This window comes from Ctenopharyngodon idella, chromosome 8, assembly GCF_019924925.1.
Source record: "Ctenopharyngodon idella isolate HZGC_01 chromosome 8, HZGC01, whole genome shotgun sequence".
Classification (NCBI taxonomy): domain Eukaryota; kingdom Metazoa; phylum Chordata; class Actinopteri; order Cypriniformes; family Xenocyprididae; genus Ctenopharyngodon; species Ctenopharyngodon idella.
Genome location: NC_067227.1, coordinates 14,969,063 through 14,995,086, shown reverse-complemented (window position 1 = coordinate 14,995,086; position 26,024 = coordinate 14,969,063). Strand labels below are relative to the sequence as shown.

The following is a 26,024-nucleotide window of genomic DNA, read 5'->3' as shown; positions in this document are numbered from 1 at the left end:
GTTCTGTTATTTAGCATCATACATGATCACTAATCAAATTATAGCCAGATGTGGAATTTTACTCATCTCAAAATTGTTTGTGTTTTTATTTGTTTATTCATTTTTTTGTTTTGTAAATCCTTTATATTTGAGACTAAGACAGAGACTTAATACTTGTACTGTCACACCACGAGGATAGTGATCATGAATGATAGTAATTTTACCCCTGTTGCACATTACATGTTAGTTAAACTGATGGTGTTATAACTCTCCTTTTGTGAATCTGTCCTGTAGGAGATGATGGGGGTTGAAAGGCAGTGTGAGGTGGAGGTATTAAAACAGCCCCAAAGGGAGTTACAGTGGGTCCAAAAACAGCTGTCAGTCATCTCTAACAGAACCAATGGACCAAGCAGGACCAAGGATAAGGTAAGTCTAATCAAAAAATACACCACAGCATAGATTATCATTAATTGTTTGTGTTTTGGTTTGTAGATGTTGTGTGGACTAGAATGTGATAATAATATGGTCACCTTGGAATTATAAGGTTCTGTCTGACATTTTGGTCAAAATTGAGTTATTCACATATTCTTATTCTATGACAACTTATATATATTATGTGATGTTTTTTTTTTTTTTTTTTTTTTTTTTTAAGTTGTGTACATTTTGGGGCTTTTTTTTAGAAAACAAAAAGGTTCTATCTACAAAGGAGTATGGAATGCAAACTTTGAAGCTCAATATCATATATGTATATATATAAAACGGTTAGTTCCTGTCCTTGATTCTGATTGGTCAATAGCTGTGTTTTATTCATGATAAAACACGGCTATGACCGCTTCACCCAACGGTTCTGTGTATCACTACACAACACCCTTAGCAAACACTCTTAGCAACATAAACTGTTTGTTCTCAATTGATATTGTTCATTGAAGTTTACTGTATTATGTAGAAGAGTATTGTGAGAAAGAGATCGAGAGAGCGAGTTTATTACCTGCATTCAGATTTAGCATTTTCCTTCAGGTCAGTCCTATGTTCATAATAAAAAATCTGTTTAAATGTCCGATGTATTATCTTGTCCTTTTAACAGTTAAGGGGTTTTCCTGTGACTGACAGCACTAGTCAAAGCATTTGTCAGTTGCGTCTTGTGTCTTTTCAATGTAAAAGTCTTGCTACTGACTGACACACTTATAAAGACAGTCTTTTCTGCCATCTAATGGCATAATAATGTAACTTCTGTTGCTGTTCACGATCAGAAACTATTTTTTCCGGTGGAAGGAAGGTTTTTAGTGATTTTACTTCATGAAGGTTGCATTGATACATATTTTTTGCCTTTAATATTTGTATTGTGTGGTAACCGTTTTATAAAAGCAATAAGGTACGAGAGGCTGTGCTGTATCGTGATGAAAGTTTACATTTTTGCAAGATAGATCAAATGGATAAACAATCTTCACAGACTTCTTTGCTCATATTTACCAAGGGTGCCAAGAATTTTGACCTGGGCAGCATTTCCCAAAAGCATCGTAAACCTAAGTTGATTGTAGCTCCATTGGTGGCAATGGTTCTACAATCGACTTAGGCTTATGATGCTTTTGGGAACTGGACTGTACTGTATATGTTTTTGAGATTAGCTTAGTTTAGATTTTAGAAATTAAATTAATATATTAATCTGCCAGTGATGTTGTAGTTTTGCTTCAACCGCAGAGCTGTGGTCTAGGCATTATTGGATTAGTCTGTGTCCTGATCATGGTTTGGTTTTCTGAGGACTTGGCCTACTCCCTCCTCTACCCTTTTCCACCCCTCCTTTACACCACACCCTCCATCTGTTCTTTCACAAAAAAAAAAAAAATAGATAAATAAATAAATTAAAAAAATCACTTACCACTTTCTGAAGTCACTTGGTGTCCTGTTGTAAGCTTTATGCAGTTAGGAGCACCTGTGGCATTTCTTTGAGTAACAGATCAACATTTATCATTTGACTTTATCATTTGGAGCTTAACGAAAGTTCAAATTGCACATACCATTGGGTCTTTTTGTGGCAAAGTAGCCATTCAGTCGGCTCCAGTCTCTTATTTAACAAAGATAAAATCGATCCTTCACTTTAACCTACAGTTCTTATGAACAGACACGTTTTCTGCTTCAGATCTGAAGAGGATGGAAATTACTCACTTATACTCAGGGCAAATAACATTTACTTGGCTGGAGTGTTTTAGAGATGTTAATCAGCCCTGCGATGTACTCAGGGTCTAGATGTGCCTTTTAGAGATGGGAATCAGCGCAGGTTTATATACTACAGTGTTGCCATATTTGGCTGTGGTTATGCAATGCTAGATGTCCCATGAGACAGCAGAGGGCTCTTTTGGGAGAGACTAAGGGAGACAAGGACAGAAACAGGAGAATGACAGCCCACTTAATATTTGCTACGGTTGCCAGGCAGCAGTCTAATGAGTATCCAAACAAGTCAAGCTTGTTTTTCCATCTAGTTTAAGAGTTTGTAATGTTATTTCCATGTATATTTCTTTCTCGAATCTCATCGTCTTTGCTGGACACGCTGCTGTATTTATGCACGGCATTCATTTGTTTCTGTTGGCATTTTAGTAATTGTGCGATACCGGTGAGAGGCACAGAGGGCAGTCTTGTTCTATTGTTACATTGCAAAACCTGGGGAAACCCTGAACTGTCCAAATAATCCTCCTTAATACCCTGCTGCTCCTGCATCCCTGATCTCTGATTGGCCGGGGCTGCTGGGAACGGTCCAGCCACTGCACAGTGGGAGATAAACGATTGGTCGGGCTCACTCACTGGTGGAAAGAGTAAGCGAGCACACACGCGAATGAGAGAGAGAGGGTTCACAGGGTTTCTCACAAGGGATTCTGATTAACAAATCCATCTTCTGCAGTCAAATCGCAGATATCTGTTAAAGCATGTAATACACAGACATAAGCTGAGTATGTACTGAATTCTCGACCATTGATGAAGCATGTTCCTTAGATATGCAGATGTGTAGTATAAATACATTCCCGGGCATAATACATCTGCCATGTTGGAATTGTCTTTTGACCCGGATGTTCTTTGATCCATGGCCTCATGGGATAGTAAAGTGTCCACTGGTTGCACACAGAATCTCTGCTGAATACTACTGCTATTCAGACACCTTTCTCATTTGTCATACTGATTTTATATATATATATATAAACATTATGACAAATGAAAAGGGTGTCTGAAGAGTATATGTATGTATGTACGTATATATATATATATATATAGTATATATGTATATAGTTGTGATTGTGTTTATATGTGCAAAAATATTCTAATGTTTATCAGAATTTTGTAATTATGTAAGTGTGACATAAAGACATTAACTTGATTTCCATGAGATGAATCCAATATTCCAGTTTCTTGAAATCTGAATCAGACCACTTGCATATGCTTATGCCTATATTAATCAGAATTTTGGGTCGTGTAAAAAATGTATTTGTGATATCCATTGTAACTCAACATTAATCTGCGTATGTCTCATCGAAGGTAATTCTGGGTCATACAGAAAGCGAATAGTTAGCTACTGTATATATATTTTTTTAAATCAGACATATACATGGATGAATTGTTCACAATAAGATTAATAACATGCATTTAGAAAATAGAGTGAATTTTAATTTTCATCCTTGAATTTTCATCCTTTTCACTTTAAGGACATGAATGAGAATTGAGGTGTTTAAATTACTCAGGAATATTCTGATGTGTAACTTGTCACAATCCTTTATCGACCTTAATGAGAAAATAATGTTTACGTAAATGTGGCCAGTGATGGGGGAAGGGAGTGTGTGTGAGAGAGAATTCAAAAACACCTTATTTGACCTTGTCAGCTCCAGTCATGGCCCTCCAGGGCGGATGGGTGATGCTCACCTGGAAGATAACGCAGAAAATGCAGATTCGCAGCACTGGGCATGAGAGATGTGTATTTACATGACAGAGGTCTCAAAGTGAACCAATGCACGACTGTCCTGCTGTAAGCTACACTGGCTCTGCACTTGTGCGTGCTTCTGTGAGTGTGTGTGGTAAAGAGATATATAATAGGCCAGTGGTGTTCACATATCTTCTGCGTTGATCCAGCACACAGATACAGATGAAGAGCGCTTAAAGCGCGCGCTAAAGGCAGAGTGTATTCGTGTGCTGCGCTCTTCCAGCAGTGTGTGTGAGTGAGTGAGTGAGTGCGTGCGCGCGCGTGCGGTCTCCTCAGTACCGCCCGCTCGAGCGCTTTTCTCTTCCCGACGGTCGCTAATGAACCGTTTTAAGCCCGGATAGCACGGACAGCGGACCGGAGCCGTCAGCCGCCCCTTAATATGACACAGTTGGACGCGGCTGTCTTTACGGGAATCATCTTTTAACGGAGAAGCGGCGGAAGAGGTAGAGTCGCTGTCCATCGCTTGTTTTCGTGCACGCGCTCAGCTGGTCTGAGAGCATGTTGTGTTGATAGGTGAGGTTTTGGATGGTTTGGTCAGAAATGCCTTTAAATGTGTTACAATACGGTTGTTTAGACGGTTTATATGTTTACGTTGCTGCTTTGGTTGTAAATGTCATTTTGGCTCGTGCTCGTGCGGTCGTCTGCACTATAACATTATGAATACAGACGGTAGTCCGCATGCTATATTAAATGTGTTGAAAACATTATTCAGGATCTCTCTGCCACTGAAACACATGGCTGTGTTGGGTAGTTTTGTCCAAAGCCATTTTAGATTGCAGCACTGCTGAATATCTCACAGTAGCTTGTACTATTAAAGAGATAGCCCACCACTTCTGAGCTCTTCAAACTCCCTCTAGATTCCTGTCATAATCAGTCACAGTTCTTTATTTTAGTAACACTTTAACGTGTTATTATTATTTAAACAACCAAAAAGTGATAGGTGAGGCCGGGGCTAGTTGTCACAGGGGTTATATCTCAGCCAAAAGTCCAATTACAAAAATGTGTTTTCTCTTTTAGTGTTGGTTTCAAGTTAAAAACCCTTCTTAAATGATTAATATATATGTTGTAATTCTACACTTCAAGTTATTGTACTTTATAAGGTATACATTTATACAATTTATTAAGTGTTTTAGTGACCAATATCAAAAAAGTACAGACATGATATTATTAGTCACCATGAAATCAAAATTGACAATTCTTATTTTTTATGGAATATTGCAGTATTTATTATACATGATTTATCTGTGCAAATCTTTTTTTCCCTTTTTTTTAAAAATTCATGTGCCCTCGTAATCTTTAAATATCAAAATAACTTCCCCTCCTTCTTGCAGCAACATCTCTTCTCTGATGACGTGTTTACTGGCGCGAGGGCGGGAAAACCTGTCAATCACATGACATCACAGCAATAGCAAACCACAATGATCCAATCAATTCCTGATGGACTAAATAAAGTCCCGCCCTACATATTTTCTTGTTGCTGTTTCGCTTGGATATTTGTTACAATAGGGAAGAAAAGACTATTGCAACTACCGTTTCATGCTGACTTTAATATAGTAATCATTCAGTACCATGATAATTATGAAAGCACCATCATGATACTGTAGGAGTACTTTTTTGTAAAAAGGTTTAAATTGTTAGCATCATATCAGTTCATGTCGCATCGATCTGTTTTGACAATAAATATCTGTCTAGGGGAAAGGACACATTTTATGCCCAATTCAGATGTTATCCTGAATTAAATCCAATCAGAATTTTCTTTAAGCAGCCAGTTTAATAGTTATGGTTTTTCTATTACTTCTAATTGCTTTATATCAAATACATCTGGTCTAGTCACCAAAACAATGCCATTTCAAGTCATTACAATCACCCATGTGCTTTTTAATTATTAATACAGTCTATAATAACATTGTGTAACTCTGGTGTAATATATCTTCCTGCAGTGTGATGTGACTTCCTCTGTTAGCCTACATCATTGTATATGGAAGGTATAGATTAAAATAAGAATATACTTCTTTAATGAAAAGATACACATAGTACAGATAGTATTGTTTTGTGGTCTTTAACTATAAGGTAATTGCCATTAAACAGGTGTTTTTTTCTGTACAATTTGACATATAGTACATTAATTCCAAGAACAATGATGCACTGTGGTATTGGATTTCTTACTCAGGGGCTCAATGATGATATAATATTGCATTCTCAGTAAGTTTTCATATCTTTGATCTTGCCTTGTGGAATTGAACCTGTAGCCTAACCTTCATGCAAACTTCTGAGCATTAGCAGTAGTATTTAGCCTATAGGCCTATTATCATACAACACCTAGTATGCTGATGTGTATGCTAATAGCGATGCTTTAATTTTTAATTTTAAATTCCAGTGTTTATGATTTAGTTTGTGTTAGAAAGATGAATATGATAATGCTGTGCTGTGGTAAGGCACTTTACGCTGTATAAACCATCTCAATGACGTGAAATATGTTCTCTCAGAGCTCATAGAATATTAAGAAGAATATAACACCCTTCACACACACCCTCCGCTTCAACTTTCCCAGCATTCTCTCTCTGACTACAAACCCCCACCTTTTTTTGTTTTTCTGTCAGACATGTTATCAGTAAAAATGAGTTCAGTCCATTTGATTTGAGCATTGCAGATAGAGGCTATGGTATTGCCATTTTTGCAGGTGAAATATGTGAGTTTGTGCGCCACTAATGATGCATATTTCAAACAGCAATTTAAGTGTCCTTTTGAAGGCCAATTACACACTTTTTATGTCTCTTTCACAATTGTTTGCAAGAAACATATTTTAACTATTGCAAATATTTAATTATATTATAGCAGATGTTTTACTAATGCTCAAAAATGCAAAATGGACTTAAATTTATCCTTGTCTGCTGTCTTTTACGTCACAGCTCAGGACTAGTGAAGGGTTTGGGACTGTGCACATTCTCATCAGCCAATCAGCTAACAGTAGCATTCTACAGGTATTATAGAGTGTACAACAGTCGGGTTCTGGAAATAAAAATCCCATTTATATTCTCCATTGGGGAAATGATTTTTAACAATAACTTATAAACCTTTAAAGACAGACCTACTTGTGAGCTATGAGGTTATTATTCAATGGTGTATGCTTTTGTTGAAGCCATCAGCCCACATTGTTTCAACTTATTTGTAATTGTGTTTAACAGCGTTTCCTTTCGGGGGAAAAAAAAACTACATTACCCATGATTCTGTAAAGAACTCTCCAATCATTGAATCAAAACAATTAAATTGCACCACACAAACTCTATAGCACCTGTCCACTTCCATAAAGCACTGCAGCACTCTCAAACGCTCTCAAATATTTGTATGTATGTATATTTTGCAATAAACTTAAAATATATTGATTCTGTATATTTTTAATCAACATATTTAAATCAATAGTTTTATATTTCTCCATTTTTAATTCGATTGTCATTTGTAATGCTTTGTCTTTTTGTAAAATTACAAATATTTCAAATCATTCAAAGTTTGTAATGTTGTGATCTGTCTGTTTTGGTTCATGGCTTATTACGGAGCCCCGCCCATGATATGTGGAAGAAAAATTGGATATTGTGGCCACAAATTAAGAATTTACTTCCATGATGTATTAATTTGTGGCCATGTTTTATTAAAGGTACACTATGTAACTTTTGGCCTTCTAGCAGTTAAAAAACAAAACTGCATGCATTTTGCAGAAGAATATTGTTTTGGTTTTGCTTCGGCACTGCATGACTCTGCGGATGAATATGGTTATCCTACTCCTCATAAAACATTCACTAGCAGGCTTAAAAGATATAACCAGTTTAGACTGAAAGGATCTCAAGCTGACTAGCTCAAGACGTTACTGTAGCTATACTCGTTAATTAACTGACACGGTACTTCCAGGAAATTATATTCTAGCACAGTGCTACAACAACCATAATGAAATGACCCTTCACAATAGTATATTGTAAATAATGAATTTAGAGTAATAAATAATGCTTTACAATGAAATCTGTTAGAGAGCTATTTATCTGTTCAATATACTACCTTACCTGTTGAGTAATAGAAACGCCATCTCTGCATCACTTTAACAACATTTAAAATCCCTCAGTTCTCGCCATCTCTGAAAAGCCAAGCCAATCTTGATTCTCGTTTTATTACGAGCTCTGTTGCGTTCTTTTTTTGCAAGCAGAAGCTCCTCTGTTTGGCATTTTTTTTTAAAACAAGTGATTTCCCAGAGGTTCGAGATTTAGCGTGCTCCATGTCAACCTTTCACGCTCTTTGTGATAACTAACCTATGCCACTCGCACATAGGGCTGCGCGATTTATTGCGATTAAACCGCACGTAATTTGGCAAAGGCTGCGATTATTTTATGCGCAGCTTGTCAGAGCTGTACGGCTCTGTGATCAGTAGTAAATGCTTCTCCATCTGAAAGCCAGAGGGCGCTCTTGCGCAGAAACTCAAAATATGCCCTGCAGCAGAAGAAGATAACACGCATCATATCGCTGTAGCTGAATAAACAGAAGATTGAAATGCTTTGATTAATTAAACATGACTAATAAACACACGACTGCCTTATTCTGTGTAAGAAGCCACATCATCTCACAGAAGAATGCTCAACAGTCGTTATGAAGTGAGTTTGGAGTAAAAATGTTATTAAATGTTTTCTTTTGTTAGACAAGATGTTAATAAATGCTTATCATGTCTGGAAAGATTTTTGACGCGTGTTGCTTTTTCAAATGTACATTATAAGCGACTAAAACTCGCAGTTCTTTCAGATGGATTAGCATTTGGAGCCATACTGCATTGACAAGCTGCACGTAAAAAAATAATTGTAGCCTTTGCGATTTCATAATCGCATTTAAGCGATAATCGTGTGTAAGTTAAATGTTATTTTTCGTATCGTGCGATAAATCGTGCAGCCCTACTCATACATGTGTCAAAGTAGCCAGAGCAACTTTTCTCTATTTACGGTTATGACGAGATACGCATGGACGAGTGACACATGTACGCATTTTTGCGTGAAAAGCATCCTGCTCGGTCTTACCATAGTGAATCAGGGTACGACAAAAACACATTTTGGAAGAAGGATTGATGGTTACAACAAAAAAGTTACATAATGCACCATTAATTAATATTTATTAATGTACTAATTTAATTTCCACCCTTTAATTTAGGTAAACCATAGACACAATATCTTGCTTTTTCCCTGCATGTCATACATGGGATTCCGTAGCTTATAACGCCTTAAAAAGGACATTTTTAAAGTCCCTATGGGAAAAATGAATGGAGAAAAAGTACTTCTGCAACCTCTTAAAAAGTAGACGGGCACAGTTGCACTCTATTATAGACCTTTTTGGTCCTTTTAATAGTAGTTAGTGTATGAAGGAGATAGGATGACTGGTTTGGATATTAAGTCACATAAACTGTGCTCCTGATGCTTCAGATGCTTTTTGTACTAATTAGGTTCTGGATCTATCACAGTTTATTCAGGTTTCATGAAGCAGACTTTGTGTGAGGAAAAATGGCTTTAAATACCATCAGATTAATTGTAACAATAGCAGAACAAGAGCCTTGTACAAGACTAAAGAACCTTAAACCTCAACACAAAGAACTATTTCAGCATAAAAAGGCTTCATTAGGTAAATATGATTTTAAATTGAACTAATAATATCATTAAAGAACCTCCGTTTTTTTGACTGCGCTGTAATATCTGGATCTGGTGATGCTTAGTGCCCTGCTGGCAGTACAGGGCACGTGTCTTTCTCCCTCTTTCTATCTCTCTGCCTCATTCCCTCCATCCCTGCCTTACTTATATGAACAGCGGCAGTCATGTCCAGATTACATAACTGGCATCCCCCTCCCTTGTTCGTGCGGTCCAGTAGATGGAAATGCTCAGCGGGGATCTCATTATGGTGTTGTTCGCCAGGGGTTAAAGTGCATTATGATCATACATGTCCTTTCTGGGACTGTATGCCCATCATATGAATCTCATCAGGCAGGTGCTTGTCACTACATATCCATCGTTCTTTCGTTCTGCATGAAATGCTGTGTTTTTGGGATTATGTTAGATTCTTCTACAGCGAAGAGGATTTAGATTTACTAGTGTCCACTCTGTATGTGTGCTGAGCTGTGATATTTGTGACAGACAGCAGTCAGTTTGCAGTTGCTGGGGAAATGGACATGTTTTTGAATTATGAAGTATGTGTGTGCATGTAAGTGGAGGACAAGGTAAAAGGAAGAAAGCACAGAGAGAAAGAAAGATGGAGAGCCAGAGAGGAAGAGAAAGAAGGTGGAGCGAACGAGAGCGTGTTAACCAAGAGAAGACAGATGCCAGTCAGTGGCTGGTGTTTGCATACAAATGAATTTAGAATATAATAGAGGAGGCTATATTTATGTGTATGGACAGATGTTTTAGTGTGTAGGCGTGTTTGTGTGTTCACACTTAAAGGAACAGTTTTACCCGAAAATAAATGAAAATGACACTTTATGTTGTTCCAAACATCTATGGTTTTCTTTCTTGTGGAACACAAAAAGAGAATTTTTGAATAATGTGCTGGTCACTCTTTTTAATACAATGAATGAGGACTGAAGGCCCGTTCACACAAAGAACGCTAACTATAAAGATAACTATAACTATAAAGATAATCGTTCTGTTTATTGTAAGAACACACATCAGTTATGTCTTCTGTCGCTTTAAATGCTCAAGGGTAGATTCTGATTGGCTGTCAATATTTTTTATTGTTCATTGGCTGGAAAAAAATGTTCTGAAAGTGATTCCAATGAAATCTTTCCTCCAGGGGCGTTTCCTCTGAGGAGGCAAGGGAGGCAGTGCCTCCACAAAAAAATAGGATGAGAAAACTATCCATATTACAAAAATAAAACAATGCAAATATTACAAAATGTGACGTTAAAAAGTATATATATCAGTAACACTGTCCAACAGTGGGACGCCGCATCTCTCTTGCCTCCCCTCAGCCCATTGCCTTTTAACAGACCCCCTAAAGCGTACAGTGGGTTTAAGGCTGATTTATACTTCTACATCGAGTGTACGCCGTAGCCTGACTTGCACCTCTTCAAAAATGTAACAACGCGTCAATTCTACGCGGACCGCAAGCACTGTGATTGGTCTGCTAGAACCCCTCCCTCAGGTAAAAAAAAACTGGCACGGAGCGAGTGGAGAAGAGCGAGCGTTTTCAACTTCCATAGGAATAAAAAACGCTCTGGCCACTCTCTCTGCTCTGTTTCAGGGAACACGCGCCGTCAAGCTGGAACAAACGTCGTTGCCTATTTGCCGCCATCGCCGCTGAAGCTTCTCTGACAAAGTACATGACACATGATTTTCTTTGCACCGAGTGTAAATATTTGTTAGATGCCATTTATATTTAGTGCAAATAGTGTCAGATACTATTTGCACCTCAGTGTATTGTAGTACATTATGAAACAGTATGAAATAATAACAGCATGTTCAGTGTATATGATTATATTTATTAAAATCATAAATGGATGCTGTCTTAGTGGGACATTACTTATCCCTGTCCCTAAAGCCCTCTTCTACACCTTTAACAATACCTGTTAAACACTTTATTCCTACTATTAGATATTTTATTTCCACTTTCTGAATATATTCTTCTTTTTTATTTAAAAGAAATGCCCCTCCGAGCTGATGTGTGATGGGAAAAGGGAGAAGAATGAGGTGGATTCAAACTTGGGTCAGTCGCATTAAAAAGCTAATGCCACCCACCTTACTCTCCATGCCACTGCTTCTGTTATCGTAATATGTAATTTAGAATGGCTTAACCAGACATTGGTGGGTGGAGTTTGTGTAAATAGCCTCTGCCAACAAGGTGGCTATTTTCACTTGGTGTATCGTTATCGTCCTTGGTATGACCAAGCCTTAAGACATTTAAAATCGCTATGAAATGGTAATATCAACAGATATTTTCTGCTTTCTCCCAGATGTGTTTCTTTTAAACACTGTCATTTAGCTCTGCCTTCCCAAGGGCTTCCATAATGAGTTTATGTGCCATATTCGTCTTGCGTACATGTGGGAACACCCTAAGCCAGAGTGTCCAAGGAGCTCCTATATCACGTAACACTCCACAATGTAACCTGATGTTCATGATAGTGTAATAAATCGAGCCCGGACCCAGTATTGCCGTAGAGGAGACGGGATCTCGCTGTAATTTCCAGCTGTTTAATTGGCTTTAATTGGGACAAATAAAACACACCAGCTCAGGCCAGCGTTACTAAGAGATAACCTTGACATTCTATTTAGCCCTGCTGTCTCTCAGTCCTGGGAATTCAGCCCAGCTATTCAGCTTGCTTCATATCTGAAGGTTGGAATAGGTTCTCTTCGCTTCCAGCATCACCAATCTGGACTGTCATCAATCCAAGCAGATAGATTTAATATAAAAAAGACAGATTATATCCAGGTTCTCCTCTGAGAGCCATGATTCGCTTCTGATTTTTAATTATACAAACACAACACAGAGCCAGTGATGTTCTACAGGGGTCTTCAACAGAGGATCTGCACCACTATCCAATTATTATTTTGGGTATTAATATTCACTTTTGTGACAAAATGAAAATCAAGGCTAAAGATAAATGTTTAATTGTCCTTCTTACCTTAATATGTAAGTAAAATTAAAATGCACAATGCAAAATTATAACTATGACCATTTTATAATAAAGCAATAAGCCCCAAGAAGCCGTGGTTTATAGTGAATTTAAGCTAAGGGGCGTTGTTAGGCACGACGTGGAGCAGAGTGCCTAAAACCCCCTTAGCTGTTATAAATTCAATGTAAACCACGGCTTCACGGGGCTTATTGCTTTTATAAAACGGTTACCACACAATACAAATATTAAAGCCAAAAAATATGTATCAATACAACTTTCATGAAGTAAAATCAATAAAAGCCTTCCTTCTGCTGGAAAAAATAGTCCCTGACCGTGAACAGCAACAGAAATGTTACATTTATTACACCACTAGATGGCAGCAAAGATTGTCTTTATGAGCGAGTCACTCAGTCTATTGAAACTTGTTGTGAACACGGAACAAGACGCAAATGACAAATGCTTTGACTAGCGCTGTCAGTCACGGGAAAACTCCTTAACTGTTAAAAGGACAAGATCACGGCGGACATTCAAACTGTTTTTTTTATTATGAACATAGGACTGACCTGAAGGAAAATGCTAAATCTGAATGCAGGTAATACACTCGGTCACTCGATATCTCTCTCACAATACTCTTCTACATAATGTAGTATTCAATGAACAAAATCAATAGAGAACAAACATATGTTTACGTTGCTAAGAGTGGTTGCTAAGACAGACGCAGCAACATACACATTCAGTGGCGCAGCGATACTTATATAATGCGGTCAACTGTATGTTTTCGGGAATTTTACAACGGCTTTGAATGCGGCTTAACCAATCAGAATCAAGGGTCGGAGCTATCCGTTTTATAATGATTATTTTAATGGCTTTGATAGTATAATACTACTGTTTATGAATGCTATTAAAGACCGGGCTTAAATTCAAGACTCAATATATATTTTTATTTATGTATTTTACTTGCATTAAAAATTCCATCCATTTGCACTACACAGTTTTAACATAAACTAATAAACTTAATGTGATGTATATTTATCAATCCCAGTTCTGTCTCCACATCCACCGATGTACTCATGTTGTAGTTTTTAGACTTCGGGGAATAATTGTGTGCCATATAATGATGCAGCCATCTCTGCAAACAGTTGTTCAGAATAATACCAGAGAAATGAGCAGATAATGTGCACTGACTATCAGAAACTCAGTAAACATAGAAGAATATGTTCTTCACATGAATATCTAGTGATTTTTTTTTATGATGCTAAACTTGCAAACTTGTAAAGGATAGGCCTAGTTCTTTATCAGAAATGCTCATTGTATCAGCCTGGTACATTGTAAATGTAACTTTATTAGCTTTCTAATAACTTCCTCCAGACGTTATAGACCTTCTTGCACTTGAAAGGGGTTCAAGGGGTTTCTATATAGACTCATGACTCAGTTTAAAGAACCCTTTATGCCAAAATGTTTCTATATATACTGTAAAGAAGTATTATTAAATGTCTTAAATGATTGCATAACACTTTCATGTTTAACAGGTTATTTCATTTTCTTCTAGTGATATAGTATGTTTACGAGCTGTTTAATTAATACAATTTAATCAAAATTAAAAAAAAAAAAATATGTACAATGTTTGGATTAAAATGTCCAAAAACCACTAGAATAATGTTGTTTTGGTGGCTCAAAAATGCTTCCAACAATGTTTAAATCCAGAGAAATCAGCAGTTTAAAACAGTGTAACGACCCGCGTCATTGCATCTCCTGTCAATGACGTCATATCCACGTTACCATCGATTTCTGGTTTTACTTCTGTAGAAACGATGGAAACACCAAAGACGCTTTAATATATTATGTGTTTTATTAGACAGGTGAGCAACTGTTTTGATACGTTTATCAACAGAAAACTAATCATTGTTATATAGCTCAATGTGGTTAGTCTTATTGTTTGAATCTCTTGTTTTCTTTTACTGTGAGTAATATGTTTGTATCATGCCTCAGAGACAACACTATTTTGTCAAGTGGCTAACATAGCATATACAGATAGAGCTTTATTTGTACAGTTGTAACAGTATACAGCATTTTCTCCACCATACAAAATATTTTTAAAATGTATTGCATGCCATTTAGCAACACAAGTCATCCAGCTTTTATTAATATGATATTCTAATATTGATTTAGCCTACGGCAATGTGCAACAAGTGTTTCATACCAGCCACCGAGCAAACACACAGAATAAAGTTATAACATAACTTTCAACACACTTAAATGTATTTTTAGTATGATTGTTTTGACCAAGTAAAACAGCGCTGCTTTTCCCCACAATTTTAATTCGTCAAATAAAGTGACCAGTATGAGTAGTAATTTAACACTTGTGGCTATTTCATTAAAATTAAATAAAATAATGTGAATTTAAGTGATCAAATGTAACTTTAACAAAGTTCAGGTTCAGCTTCTTCAGGGAAGAACGAGGCGGATGTTAAAGGGGGGGTATCACACACAGTTTCTGCCAATCTCATGTTAATCTTGAGTACCTATAGAATAGTATAGCATCCTTCATATCGCTGAAAAGTCTCTAGTTTTATCATGTTTATAAAAGATACATACACTGTACCGAGTCTTTCCGAAAACAGCCGAGTGCCTGGAGGCGTGCCGTTGAGCAGAGCTAAAGAGTGATGAGCTGTCACGAGCACGCGCAGCTTTTGTGTAGAGATCGTCTGCAAGCTATCAATGGTCAGCTAAACAATTGTATTTAAACACACACAATACACACACAATACTTTTGAATCACTATAATGAATATAGCGTATGAATCATGAATAATGAATTTATGAATTCACTATGTTCGTGTTGTTTACATTATATGCACTTAGTTGCCCATTGCCAACAAAACAGACATTTGAAGCAGTTGTACTCACCACCTGTGGTTCCGACTCATGACCGGGATCATTATCGCTGTGACCGCTCCATCTTTTAGTTTCAAATGATCTGTAAATCCAGCGTAGAACTGGGCCTTATTTATAAAACCATAAGCGCCGATCCTGAGGGCTCGAGCAGCCACGGAAAAACACGAGATATTATCCATTCATTTTAACCAATAAAAACTATCAGTTTCTATGGTTATTTTAATAACAAATATCGAGAGCGCATCAATGTAATGCGTGAGCACAAAAATCTCAGCTATACTTAACACTGGGTTCTGTGGGAAGCAAGGTTATCTTTCCCTCACAACCAAAAACACACTTCTTTGGTGACATTGTTGATTTCGTGGTCTAAAAACAAAGTGATAAATCTTTCTCGAGCAAGTCCTGTGACCTGTGCAGGGCTGCCGATGACTTCCGTAAACCCGAACGAAGCACATTGATGGGCGTGCTCTTGCTCTCTCGCTCTGGTCGACGTGTGCGTGCTCTCTTCCGGGAGAAGTGCCCGTACAAGGAATTCCGACCTTTCTGATGTCACACAGGCACATACTCAAAAAAAAGATCCCGAAATTTAAGAGGATTTGGAAGAGTATTTTTGGCACAGAAATACTCCATCATACGTCCAACTCGTGTTTTGAAACTTTGGCCATGTTTACCATGAGAATCCAACTCTTTAACAGTGTAAATAAGTCAAAATGCGTGAAATAACATTATACCCCCCCTTTAAACATAACTTAATAGTAAAATAAACATAAACAACAAAGCGAAAAAAGCGTCAGCGGCCGACTGCGGCATATGAGCATAATAAAAACAGCAACATAAAATGTCCCACATCTTTCGGCACCGCCCTGCTTCATACCACAGTAACGTTAATAAAACTTCAATACATTAGCTCATCCATTAATTTCTGCCTAAGGATTGCTTTCCATCAGCTGTGAAGGTGAAGATGACAACTACCATAATTCCATACTCATCAAGCTATGACTTTGTTATTGTTTTGAATAAGTGACCTCTAGCGGTGAAAACATACTGTGAACATATTTTGGTTCTCTGAAACACAGCAAAACCAATATTACTCATGTATGGAGCAGAAACAACGCAACCTTGGCGTACGTTTTTAGGCCTTCCTGGTTCTCCAGTGCTGGGTCTCTTCTGGGTCTCTCCAGTGCTGGAAAGCTTTTCTAAAAAGCTCTTGCCTGATCATAACCATTTTTTTCCCAGTGATATTTCTATGACCTTTTCTCTTTTGTAATGTCTCTCAACCATCTCTCTTCATCTCACTCTCTCTCCTCCCCCATCATCATGAGTGGATCCGCCCCTACTGCTGATTTGCTGCGTGTGTGATGTAGTGCTCTGTCCGATACACTTTCAACAGTGTTTCTCAGAAATTGCTTACTGCACCTTTAATATGATCACTATCTCTTGCCATATTTGTGCGCAGTATGAACGGCAAAGGCTTGAATTGGGACAGGTCCTCATTTAACGCTAGTCTCGAACCTGAGAAGCAGTGCCAGTTACAATCACTTTTTTTTTTTGCTTGTGATTAGACGAACCAGCTAGTTCTAAGGCTTCATGCGAGACAAGATTTAGCTCTCCGTGTGATTGCTTGTGACCTGAGCATATGAGAGCAGAGGACCTGTTGATCCAATCATGTGGGGATTCACACTAATATGAAGTAACACCTTTCAGTAAAGCTGAGCTTGGGAGGCCGCCTCTGTTATACAGTGATGTTCTCAGTGACAGCCAAAGCTTCAAAGCTCGCCTTGTAATCATCCAAAAACACCCACCCCATGCGATTGTGGCGGACATCTGGTGTCACATCCTGTGACTTTTTAGACACAGACGGCTTGTTTGTGTTCATTGTCTTCATAAGCCAGAACATTTATTTGTTTATTGTCATGTTCGTTAGAAATGTACGCGTTTATGTGATTTTATGCTTAAGTAAATGCTTCATCAAAAGTAATTGCTGCATCAAAGCATATAGCTAATTTCTATTTATTAGACCTCTGTAATTGAATACAGAACACCCACAAGGGAAACTGAAAATGGCATTAAGCATTATTAAGGGTTTTAAATGAAGTAGAATTACACATGCAGAGAGTAAGGGACAGCCTACAGCATGTCATACATTTTATTTTTTTCCATTTGTAATGTTTTTGGACGAGAGTTTTGAGTTCTGTAAGTGACAGCGTGTTTTAGTGCATTGACTTTTTTAATTTTAAAAGATCAAGGAAAGTTTGGTTCCTTTAAGCGGAGTAAAATTGATCCATGGTGGCTGGCCTGCTGTGGATGTGATAAGTCTGGATTGACAGTGATGTGAGTGGATTAGAGGAAAAGTTCCCTTCTATTGCTGCTCACTGAAGTCATCCTGACAGTCCAAGCATATACATGCTAGCCTTTAGCCGTCATTAGAGAAAGAAAAAGAACAGCACATCTCTGCTTTGCCACTATAGGCTTCTCAAAAGCTGTGCTAGAATCAAATCTGAGGTCTATTGGAGATTTTCTAAGAGGTTCATTTATAAACAAAGTCTACTGTGAGACGCCGGCTGCCAGTATGTGACTTCACTCGTAAAGTTTCTTTGTGTTTGTGACTTGAGTTTTATTGCCCTGACTGGATTCTTAACTATTGAGTATTGTGTGTGAGAAAGCTTCGCTTGGCTTTAGTTCAGTGAAGTGATAGGTTTACTATGAGTGTGTTGTAATGAGAAATCTGTCCCTGAATTGCCTTAGTTTGGTTTCTGCTGCTTGCAAAGATGAATAAACATCTCTCAATCTGAAGGCGTTCCAGTCACCCCTTTCAGTTTCTATGGTCCACTCCACATCCTCTGTTTGGAATGCAAAACTTACCATTTATACAGAGTTATGGATGGTTGCTGGGGCGTTGCTGTGCGGTTGCTAATGTGTTTCTAGGGTGTTCTGAAGGGTTTCTAGGTGGTTGCTTACTGTCAAAAGAACCAACAGGGGGTTGATATTCTGGGGCTGGATTCACAAAAAATACATAAGAATAAAATTCTTCTTAACTGCTATTTTCTTATTATTTGCTAACATAAGAATAAAGTTAAGAATATTTTGTATTCCCAAAAAAACTTTTCTTTTTTTTTTTAAGAATGTTCTAAAGACAAAACTTAAAGGGTTAGTTCACTCAAAAATGAAAATTACCCCATGATTTACTCACCCTCAAGCCATCCTATATAACTTTCATCTTTCAGACGAACACAATTTGAGATATATTTAAAAATGTCCTGGCTCTCCCAAGCTTTATAATGGCAGTGAATAGAGGATGAGATTTTGATGCCCAAAAAACTGCAACCAGCCATCATAAAAGATATTCACACGGCTCCGAGGGGTTAATAAAGGCCTTCTGAAGCAAACCGATGCGTTTGTGTAAGAAAAATATCCATATTTAAAACTTTAAAAACTAAAATATCTAGCTTCTGACAGACAGCCATACACATTTTGATTTACGGTGGAAGAGTAACCTCTGACCTGACGTAATGACGAAGGTGGAAGCTTAGAGGATAGAGCGAAACAAAACACCGGTCACGAATTAGAAGTCCAAAACGAGAATTTTTAAAGAGAAATGTCTGAGGATTTCGATATAAGGGAAGAGGAGCTCGAGTTTGTTGCACAGCCCTATTTGTTTGAACTGCGAGAGGCGTCTAAGCTTACGATTCTCCTACATCCTGCGTCATACAACGCGTCAGGGGTTACTCATTTGGTGCAAGTTGACTTGTGCAGTATGTGTACGGTCGTCTGGCAGAAGCAAGTTATTTTAGTTTTATTTTAGTTTTAAATATGGATATTTTTCTTACACAAACGCATCACTTAGCTTCAGAAGGCCTTTATTAACCCCCTGGAGCCGTGTGGATATCTTTTTATGATGGCTGGTTGCACTTTTTTGGGCTTCAAAATCTCATCCTCTAGTTACTGCCATTATAAAGCTTGGGAGAGCCGGGACATTAATATAACTCCGAATGTATTAGCTGAAAGCTTGAAGCTTGAGGCTTGAAGGTGAGTAAATCATGGGGTAATTTTAATTTTTGGGTGAATTATTCCTTTTAAGAAGAATTTGAATTCCTGAAAATGTTTTAAAAATCCTTGTAAATAACTTCTTAAAGTTAGCATAACCTCTAACTCTTAAATCCCCAAAGGTAAGATGTTTGATGAATCCATTGGATTGTTTCAAATATGAAGCATGACAACATACCACTATAGCTACATATACAGTAATAACACATATTACTATTATAAGGATGTGCACGAGTCTGAAGTGATAACATCGATAGATAATGTAAACAATGATTGGTTATTGCTACTCTTGACGTGACTTTTTGCTGAATTCAAAATTCAGTAATGACTCAAATAAGGGCCCTTGTGTTTAATTTTATAATTGCGACAATTTTCATTAGCTTTCTGCACATAGGAGGACATGTTCACTGTTCACTCTAGCAGCGCACACACACACACACTCACACTCACACACACACAGGACACATTTGCTCTGGGCGCAAGAAAGATGGAGTGAAAATGAATGCATATAGGCCACACCATCTTGAGACAGTCTCTTTAAAAATAACTATTTAAAATACACGGCACATAAGACACTGATTCTGAACTCCCATCAAGGTGAAAACTCACATAGTGATGAAAATAGTGTGTGGGCTTATTATGATTATTATCTGCAGACAGCGCGAAAAGACGGCCTTTGAGTTTTTCCATTGAGTTGACCAGTGAGTCTGTCAAAATCTGCCATACAACCAAAGACTTTTTTTTTCCTTTTTGTATTTTCTTAACAAATACATTCTTATGAACTTCTTACAATTTATCTTAAGAAATGTTTTAACCTCTGTCTTCAGAAGATTTTCATGAATCATGACTATAGTTGTAAGTTTATGTGATTTTTTTGCCTGCTTTGTTTCATAAAGTCAAATAATATACAATCACACACCCCTACTCAACATAGCTCCTAATTTGAGGAATAATTCATGTCCATTGGAACAAGTTCAAAATACTTGGGGTTAGGTGTTCAAATCCCTATATGAGCAATGACTGTACCCAGTCTTTATATAGTTTCCAGTACAAATATTCTGTTATAGGGTTTCTTTTGGCTGAATTCTCTCAAACTGCCAATAGTGCTTTTTTTGTTTGTTTGTTTAGCTGACTAGCTGATGACTTGTTTTTTTTTTTTTTTTTGGATGTGCCATATGTTGTCGTAGACTTGTTTGGATCCACCTTTTCTGGGCAAATGTAGCGTTGCTTTTTTCTGAGCATGCTGGGCACTGGCTCAAGATGTGATGTTGTCAGGGATTTCTTCAGTGATCTGGGACATATTGGAAACAGCTGCTCGGAGGCTAACGGAACTGGAATGATCAGGCATTGAGTCTAAACTATGTGATTAAAAAAATAGATCAGAAAGAGAGATTAGAACTGTTTCATTATGTATTGTAATTAATCCACTTATTACTGAGCACGTCTGTGGTGTGATGTAGTCTGAGTGCTCATATTTTACATCTCTGTTCTATTTAAATTGTGGTTATTCATTTAAAGCGATAGTTCACCCACAAATAAAACTCAACTCACCCTCATGCTGTTCTGAAACTGTATAATTTGTTCCTTCTGTGGAAGACAAAAGGAAATTTTTTTGTATAATGAAAATGGATGGAGGCTCGCAAGTCTAGAAAAAGGAAAATTTGGGGTTTGTAAGATTTTTTTTTTTAATGATTTTGTCTTTTTGCTCACCAAGGCTGCATTTATTTTAGCAAAAATACAATAAAACAGCAATATTGTGAAATACTATATCTATTTTAACATGTTAAAATGTGATTTATTCCTGTAATGCAAAGCTAAATTTTCAGCATCATTACTCCAGTCTTCAGTGTCACATGATCCTTCAGAAATTATTCTAATATGCTGATTTGGTGCTAAAAAAACCTTTTCTTAGTATTATCAATTTTTGTAATATTTTTGTAGAAAATGTGATACATTTTATTCAGGATTCTTTAATAAATAAAAAGTAAAAAAAAAAACAGCATTTAATTGAAATAGAAATCTTTTGTAACATTATAAATGTCACTTTTGATTTATTTAATGTATCCTTGCTCAATAAAAGTATTGATTTCTTTAAAAAAAATTAAAAACATCTTTCCGACTGCCAACATTTTTTTAAATGGTATTGTAAATTCACTATAAAAGCAGTCTGTAAATCTTGTATAGTCTTTTAATGCATACAATAGTGATAAAAAGACTAAAATGTAAGTCTTTTTTTTTTTTCTATGAAAATATTGCCCTCCACCATAGGAGATAAAATTTTCAGTGAATGGTGAATTATTTATTTATTTATTATTATTTTTTTTGGGTCTGGTTTTGAAAGTTTGGCTGCTCCTTTTTTATTATTTTAATAATCTGTTTTCTCCCGTACTGCTGATCAATATGGAGAAAAGGCCTGACAGGACCCTCGTTTACTCTGCAGAGCTAATTGATTCTCTCTGCTGTTCTGATCAATTTAATTTCACACATCATTATGTCAGCATAAATATTGTCCCACTATGCCCACAGATAAATGCTTGTCTTTTCTTTTTTGTCTTCTTTTTAAATGTTATCTTCGCACCTTTCGATTCATCTTCGCTGCCGGAGCTCCACAGAGACCGTTAATGTGTTAACGAGAATGTGACCTATTGTTATTGTCCTCTTTATTTAGCAGAGGCTGTAATAACAATCCTACATTCTTTCTGTATGAAGTTCGTTCCTTCAAGCGTTACAGTAATGTCAGCCTTTGAAAGCAGTGTTTTTCATAGCCTGTGTTAAAGGACATTATGGCTTTGAGCAATTTTAAGAGGTTTTAAGAGGCTGCTTGTGATGCCACAGAGCAAGAATAAGGTCACCTACAAGCTTTCTAAAGGTTTTCGTCCTTTTGTTTGCTAACTTCGTCCTTCTTTTTTCCTCACTGTGCTCTGATACATGAAGACAGAAGGAATAGCATAGACAAATATGTTTTTCACTTCAAAAAAATTGCTACATTAGACAGGTCTATATTTACACACTTCTATACTTTAAATAAATTTTTTTTTTTAGGACAGCAAAAAGAAAAAGGGAAGAGAATGGGAGAGAGAGGCCGGACTCAAACACCAGTCAAATGTTTTACACACTTGACTGAATTTCTTATGATATTAAAGACCTTTTGACCTAAAGGGTTAATTATTAAAATGGCTGACATTAGTTTTATAGTTATGCTTGTATGAATTTCACAAAACGATCATTTTAATTTATAAAAATGAACAGTTTTTTAGTAAGAAAAGTTTGCTGTAATCTAGGTAAGGGATATTTTAAAGAGATATTAAATATTATATTTTGATATAAGTCCCGTACTTCCCTTACTTTTATTCAGCAGGGATGCATTAAATTAATAAAAAGTGACACAAATAAATTTATACATAAAGGATTTATTTATAATGCTACAAAAAGTTTCTATTCTTTTTTTTTTTTTTTTTAAATGCTGTTCGTTTGAACTTTCTATTTATGAAAGAATCCTAAAAAATGTATCATGGTTTCCACAAACATATTAAACAGCAATGATTTCAGCATTGATAATAATGAGAAATGTTTCTTAAGCAGCAAATCTGCATATTAGAATTGTTTCTGATGGATCATGTGACACTGAAGCCTGGAGTAATGATGCTGAAAATACAGCTTTGCATCATAGGAATAAATTACATTTTAAAATATATTTAAATAGAAAACAGTTATTTTAAATTGCAATAATATTTCTGTTTTACTGTATTTTTGATAAAATAAACACAGCCTCTGTGAGCATTAGAGACTTTCAAAAACAATCAAAAAACTTACTACAAACTACAAACATTTAAACTTATACCTGATAAACCTCACTAAATTTGGTTATACCGTAATTATGCTTGAGGAAATATTTTTACTGTAAAATAAGACAAAAATACAAAATAATATTTGCAGCTGGAAATCCAAAAGTAGAATTGGTCATATGTTTTCTTCTCTTTCTTTTCTCTGAGTGCTGTTCTCTCTTTCTGGTGGTCCCATGTTAATTTGAATAGCGCACCGAGTAGATGAGTGCAGATTCTCTATCTCTGCCTCTTAGTGTATGGGAGTAGCAAAGGCTAATTGAATAGCATAGCTGTAATAGGCTAGATTTAATTTGCCTTGCCCTCACTGAAAACCAATTAGGAAAACGGTGAGGAGGGGTGGCCGCCTTCTAGACTGACACTCTCTGCGTCTGCAGAGTTTCACAGGACTTGCAGCCGAATCATTTTGCAAATGTTTGCCTATGCTCACAGGATTCCAGACCTGACCCCAATACAGATGGCCCCCTGGCTGTTAGAAAAAAGGCTTAACCATATCCACAGACAGCCAAACACGCTAATTAAAATTGATAATGGGGAGAGAACAAGCTCAGCTCCACAAAGCTGACAAAATGCGGGATTTTTCAGGCCCTTGTTTGTTTAGAAGTTGGACATTGAGCCAAGGGGAAGGTCAGTTTTGTGGTGCTGAACTGGCATGATGGCTTGCTAATCTGCTCTGATTGTTTCTTATTGTATGGGAATTGTTTTAGATTGAATTTATTATTGAATTTATGGATCTGGGACAAGTTTTATATATACCAGATTCTTGGTAATGTTTAGCTGATTTTTTAAGGTTTAATCATAACTCATTGAGTTATCTCTAATTGTTAAACTAGGTCACACTTTAGATTAGGGTCCAGTTCTCACTATTAACTAACTGTTAAAGGGTTAGTTCACCCAAAAATGAAATTTCTGTCATTAATTACTCACCCTCATGTCCCAAACCTGTAAAATCTTTGTTTATTTTTGGAACACAAATTAAGATATTTTTTATGAAATTCGAGTTTTATTATCCCCCATAGAAAGCAACGTAATTACCACATTCAGGATCCAGAAAAGTAGTAAAGACATCATTAAAATAGTCCATGTGACTACAGTGGATCAACCTTAATGTTATGAAGCGACGAGAATACTTTTTGTGCGCAAAAACAAAACAAAAATAACGACTTTATTCAAGAATTTCTTCTTTTCCCTGTCTTTCTCGTATGCTGTTTACATCCAGCGCTTCCAGGTTCTACATCAGAACGCCGACTCATTATTGACTGGCTCCTGCATCATCAGCATCACACGCATGCCTCATGCTGCTCACGTGAACATCGTCGGCCGATAATGAGTCGGCATTCTGACGTAGAACCTGTAAGCGGTTCTTTATTTCATTTGTTTTTTTATTTATTTTATTGTATTTATTTGTGCTTATGCTTGTAATTTTATTTATTTGTTCTTGTTTACTTGTCTTTTTTGTAAATTCAATTCAATGTTGAAATCAAGCTTCCTTGTGCTGTGCGTAAACTCATGCGCAAAATTATCCTGTTGTAAAAACACAAATACGTAGAGTGAGCAAACATTTAGGCGAGATAAATTTAATAAAAATTTTAAAAATCTCCCCATTCACCCATGGGGGGAATACCACCCCCCCCACCCCCACCCGTTTACCAAAATGGAAATTCTAAATTCTAATAATTCTGATAATTCTAAATTCTAAAAATTAAAAATTTACCATTTCAATTTACGTGATTTGTGTTCATAAATGAGTGGATATATCAATAAAATACTTTGAGACAGATTTACTAACAGCTTGTGCCAGTGCAAACCCTATTTTGGCGTTAAAAAACTACTTTTGGGATTAACTAAAGACACGCAGTGCAAGAATAGCACTGAAAAGGCATGGACTGAGTTGTTTCAGACGCAAAATTTAGAAGAGGAGAGTATTTAAATGAATCTCGCAAATGCGATTTAGTTATGTTTGCACTCATCAATTTACTTGTATTTGCACCATTATTTAACGCCCAAAAAAAGCATGTCTTAACCCATTTTGCGACATAGCTGCAATTGTTGCTGCTAGGAGACACCGCAGAGAACAGAGAGCGCGTGGTAGAAGGGAGAAAATATTTTCCCCTCGTATTCATTTCTTTGGAATGCCAGAGGAAGACGTTAACAACAAGTTGCGTCTGTGTCGACCTGCACCTGATAAGAGCATCAGCTCTGCTTATTTGCGACCCAACGCTAATTTGCGCTGCTCTTGTTAGATTGCGTTGGTCATTATGTAAATGATTTCTTTAATTTGCGCGTCAGCAGTAGATCACGTGCAGAACTTGCCACTCCCATCGGCGTATTTGTGGAATTGCATTTAAAAAATGTTTAAAACTAATTACAGTCTTTTAAATGGCAAATCAGGTGTTTTCTTTGCCATTAATTGAAATTATATCATACTTTGAGCATTATTATTATTGTCATCATCATCATATTGCCAGAAGTAATTTTTTGATTAAACTTGAAGTTGTCCTTAAAGCACCGTGAAGGAGAATAAACAGTCTAAGAATCATTGTTTTGTATTATTTTTCTGTAATTTAACTCATCCGGAAAGGACTAGTTTATAAATTCCAAAGGTAAACACACTGATGGTGGATTTTTTTCTTGCTCTCTTTCAGCCCATTTCTCTTTTTCCTGCCTGATCATTTATTCTCTCC

The 26,024-nt window shown here is 36.7% G+C and overlaps 1 protein-coding gene across 33 annotated transcripts in view; it reads left to right on the top strand.

The window, feature by feature from the left end:
• rimbp2b (RIMS binding protein 2b) overlaps positions 1-26,024 on the top strand; it is a 170,588-nt gene continuing 144,564 nt past the window's right edge. For 9 of the 33 annotated variants that reach the window (XR_007931375.1, XR_007931374.1, XM_051903912.1 and 6 more), the window contains exon 1: positions 1-405. Coding sequence is in view for 31 of the 33 variants with exons in the window: in XM_051903912.1 (XP_051759872.1) it covers positions 277-405 (129 nt within the window). In the remaining 2 variants the exon portion in view is untranslated. The remainder of the gene's footprint in view (positions 406-26,024) is intronic. The other 24 variants (XM_051903908.1, XM_051903910.1, XM_051903918.1 and 21 more) reach the window with 14 other exon arrangements.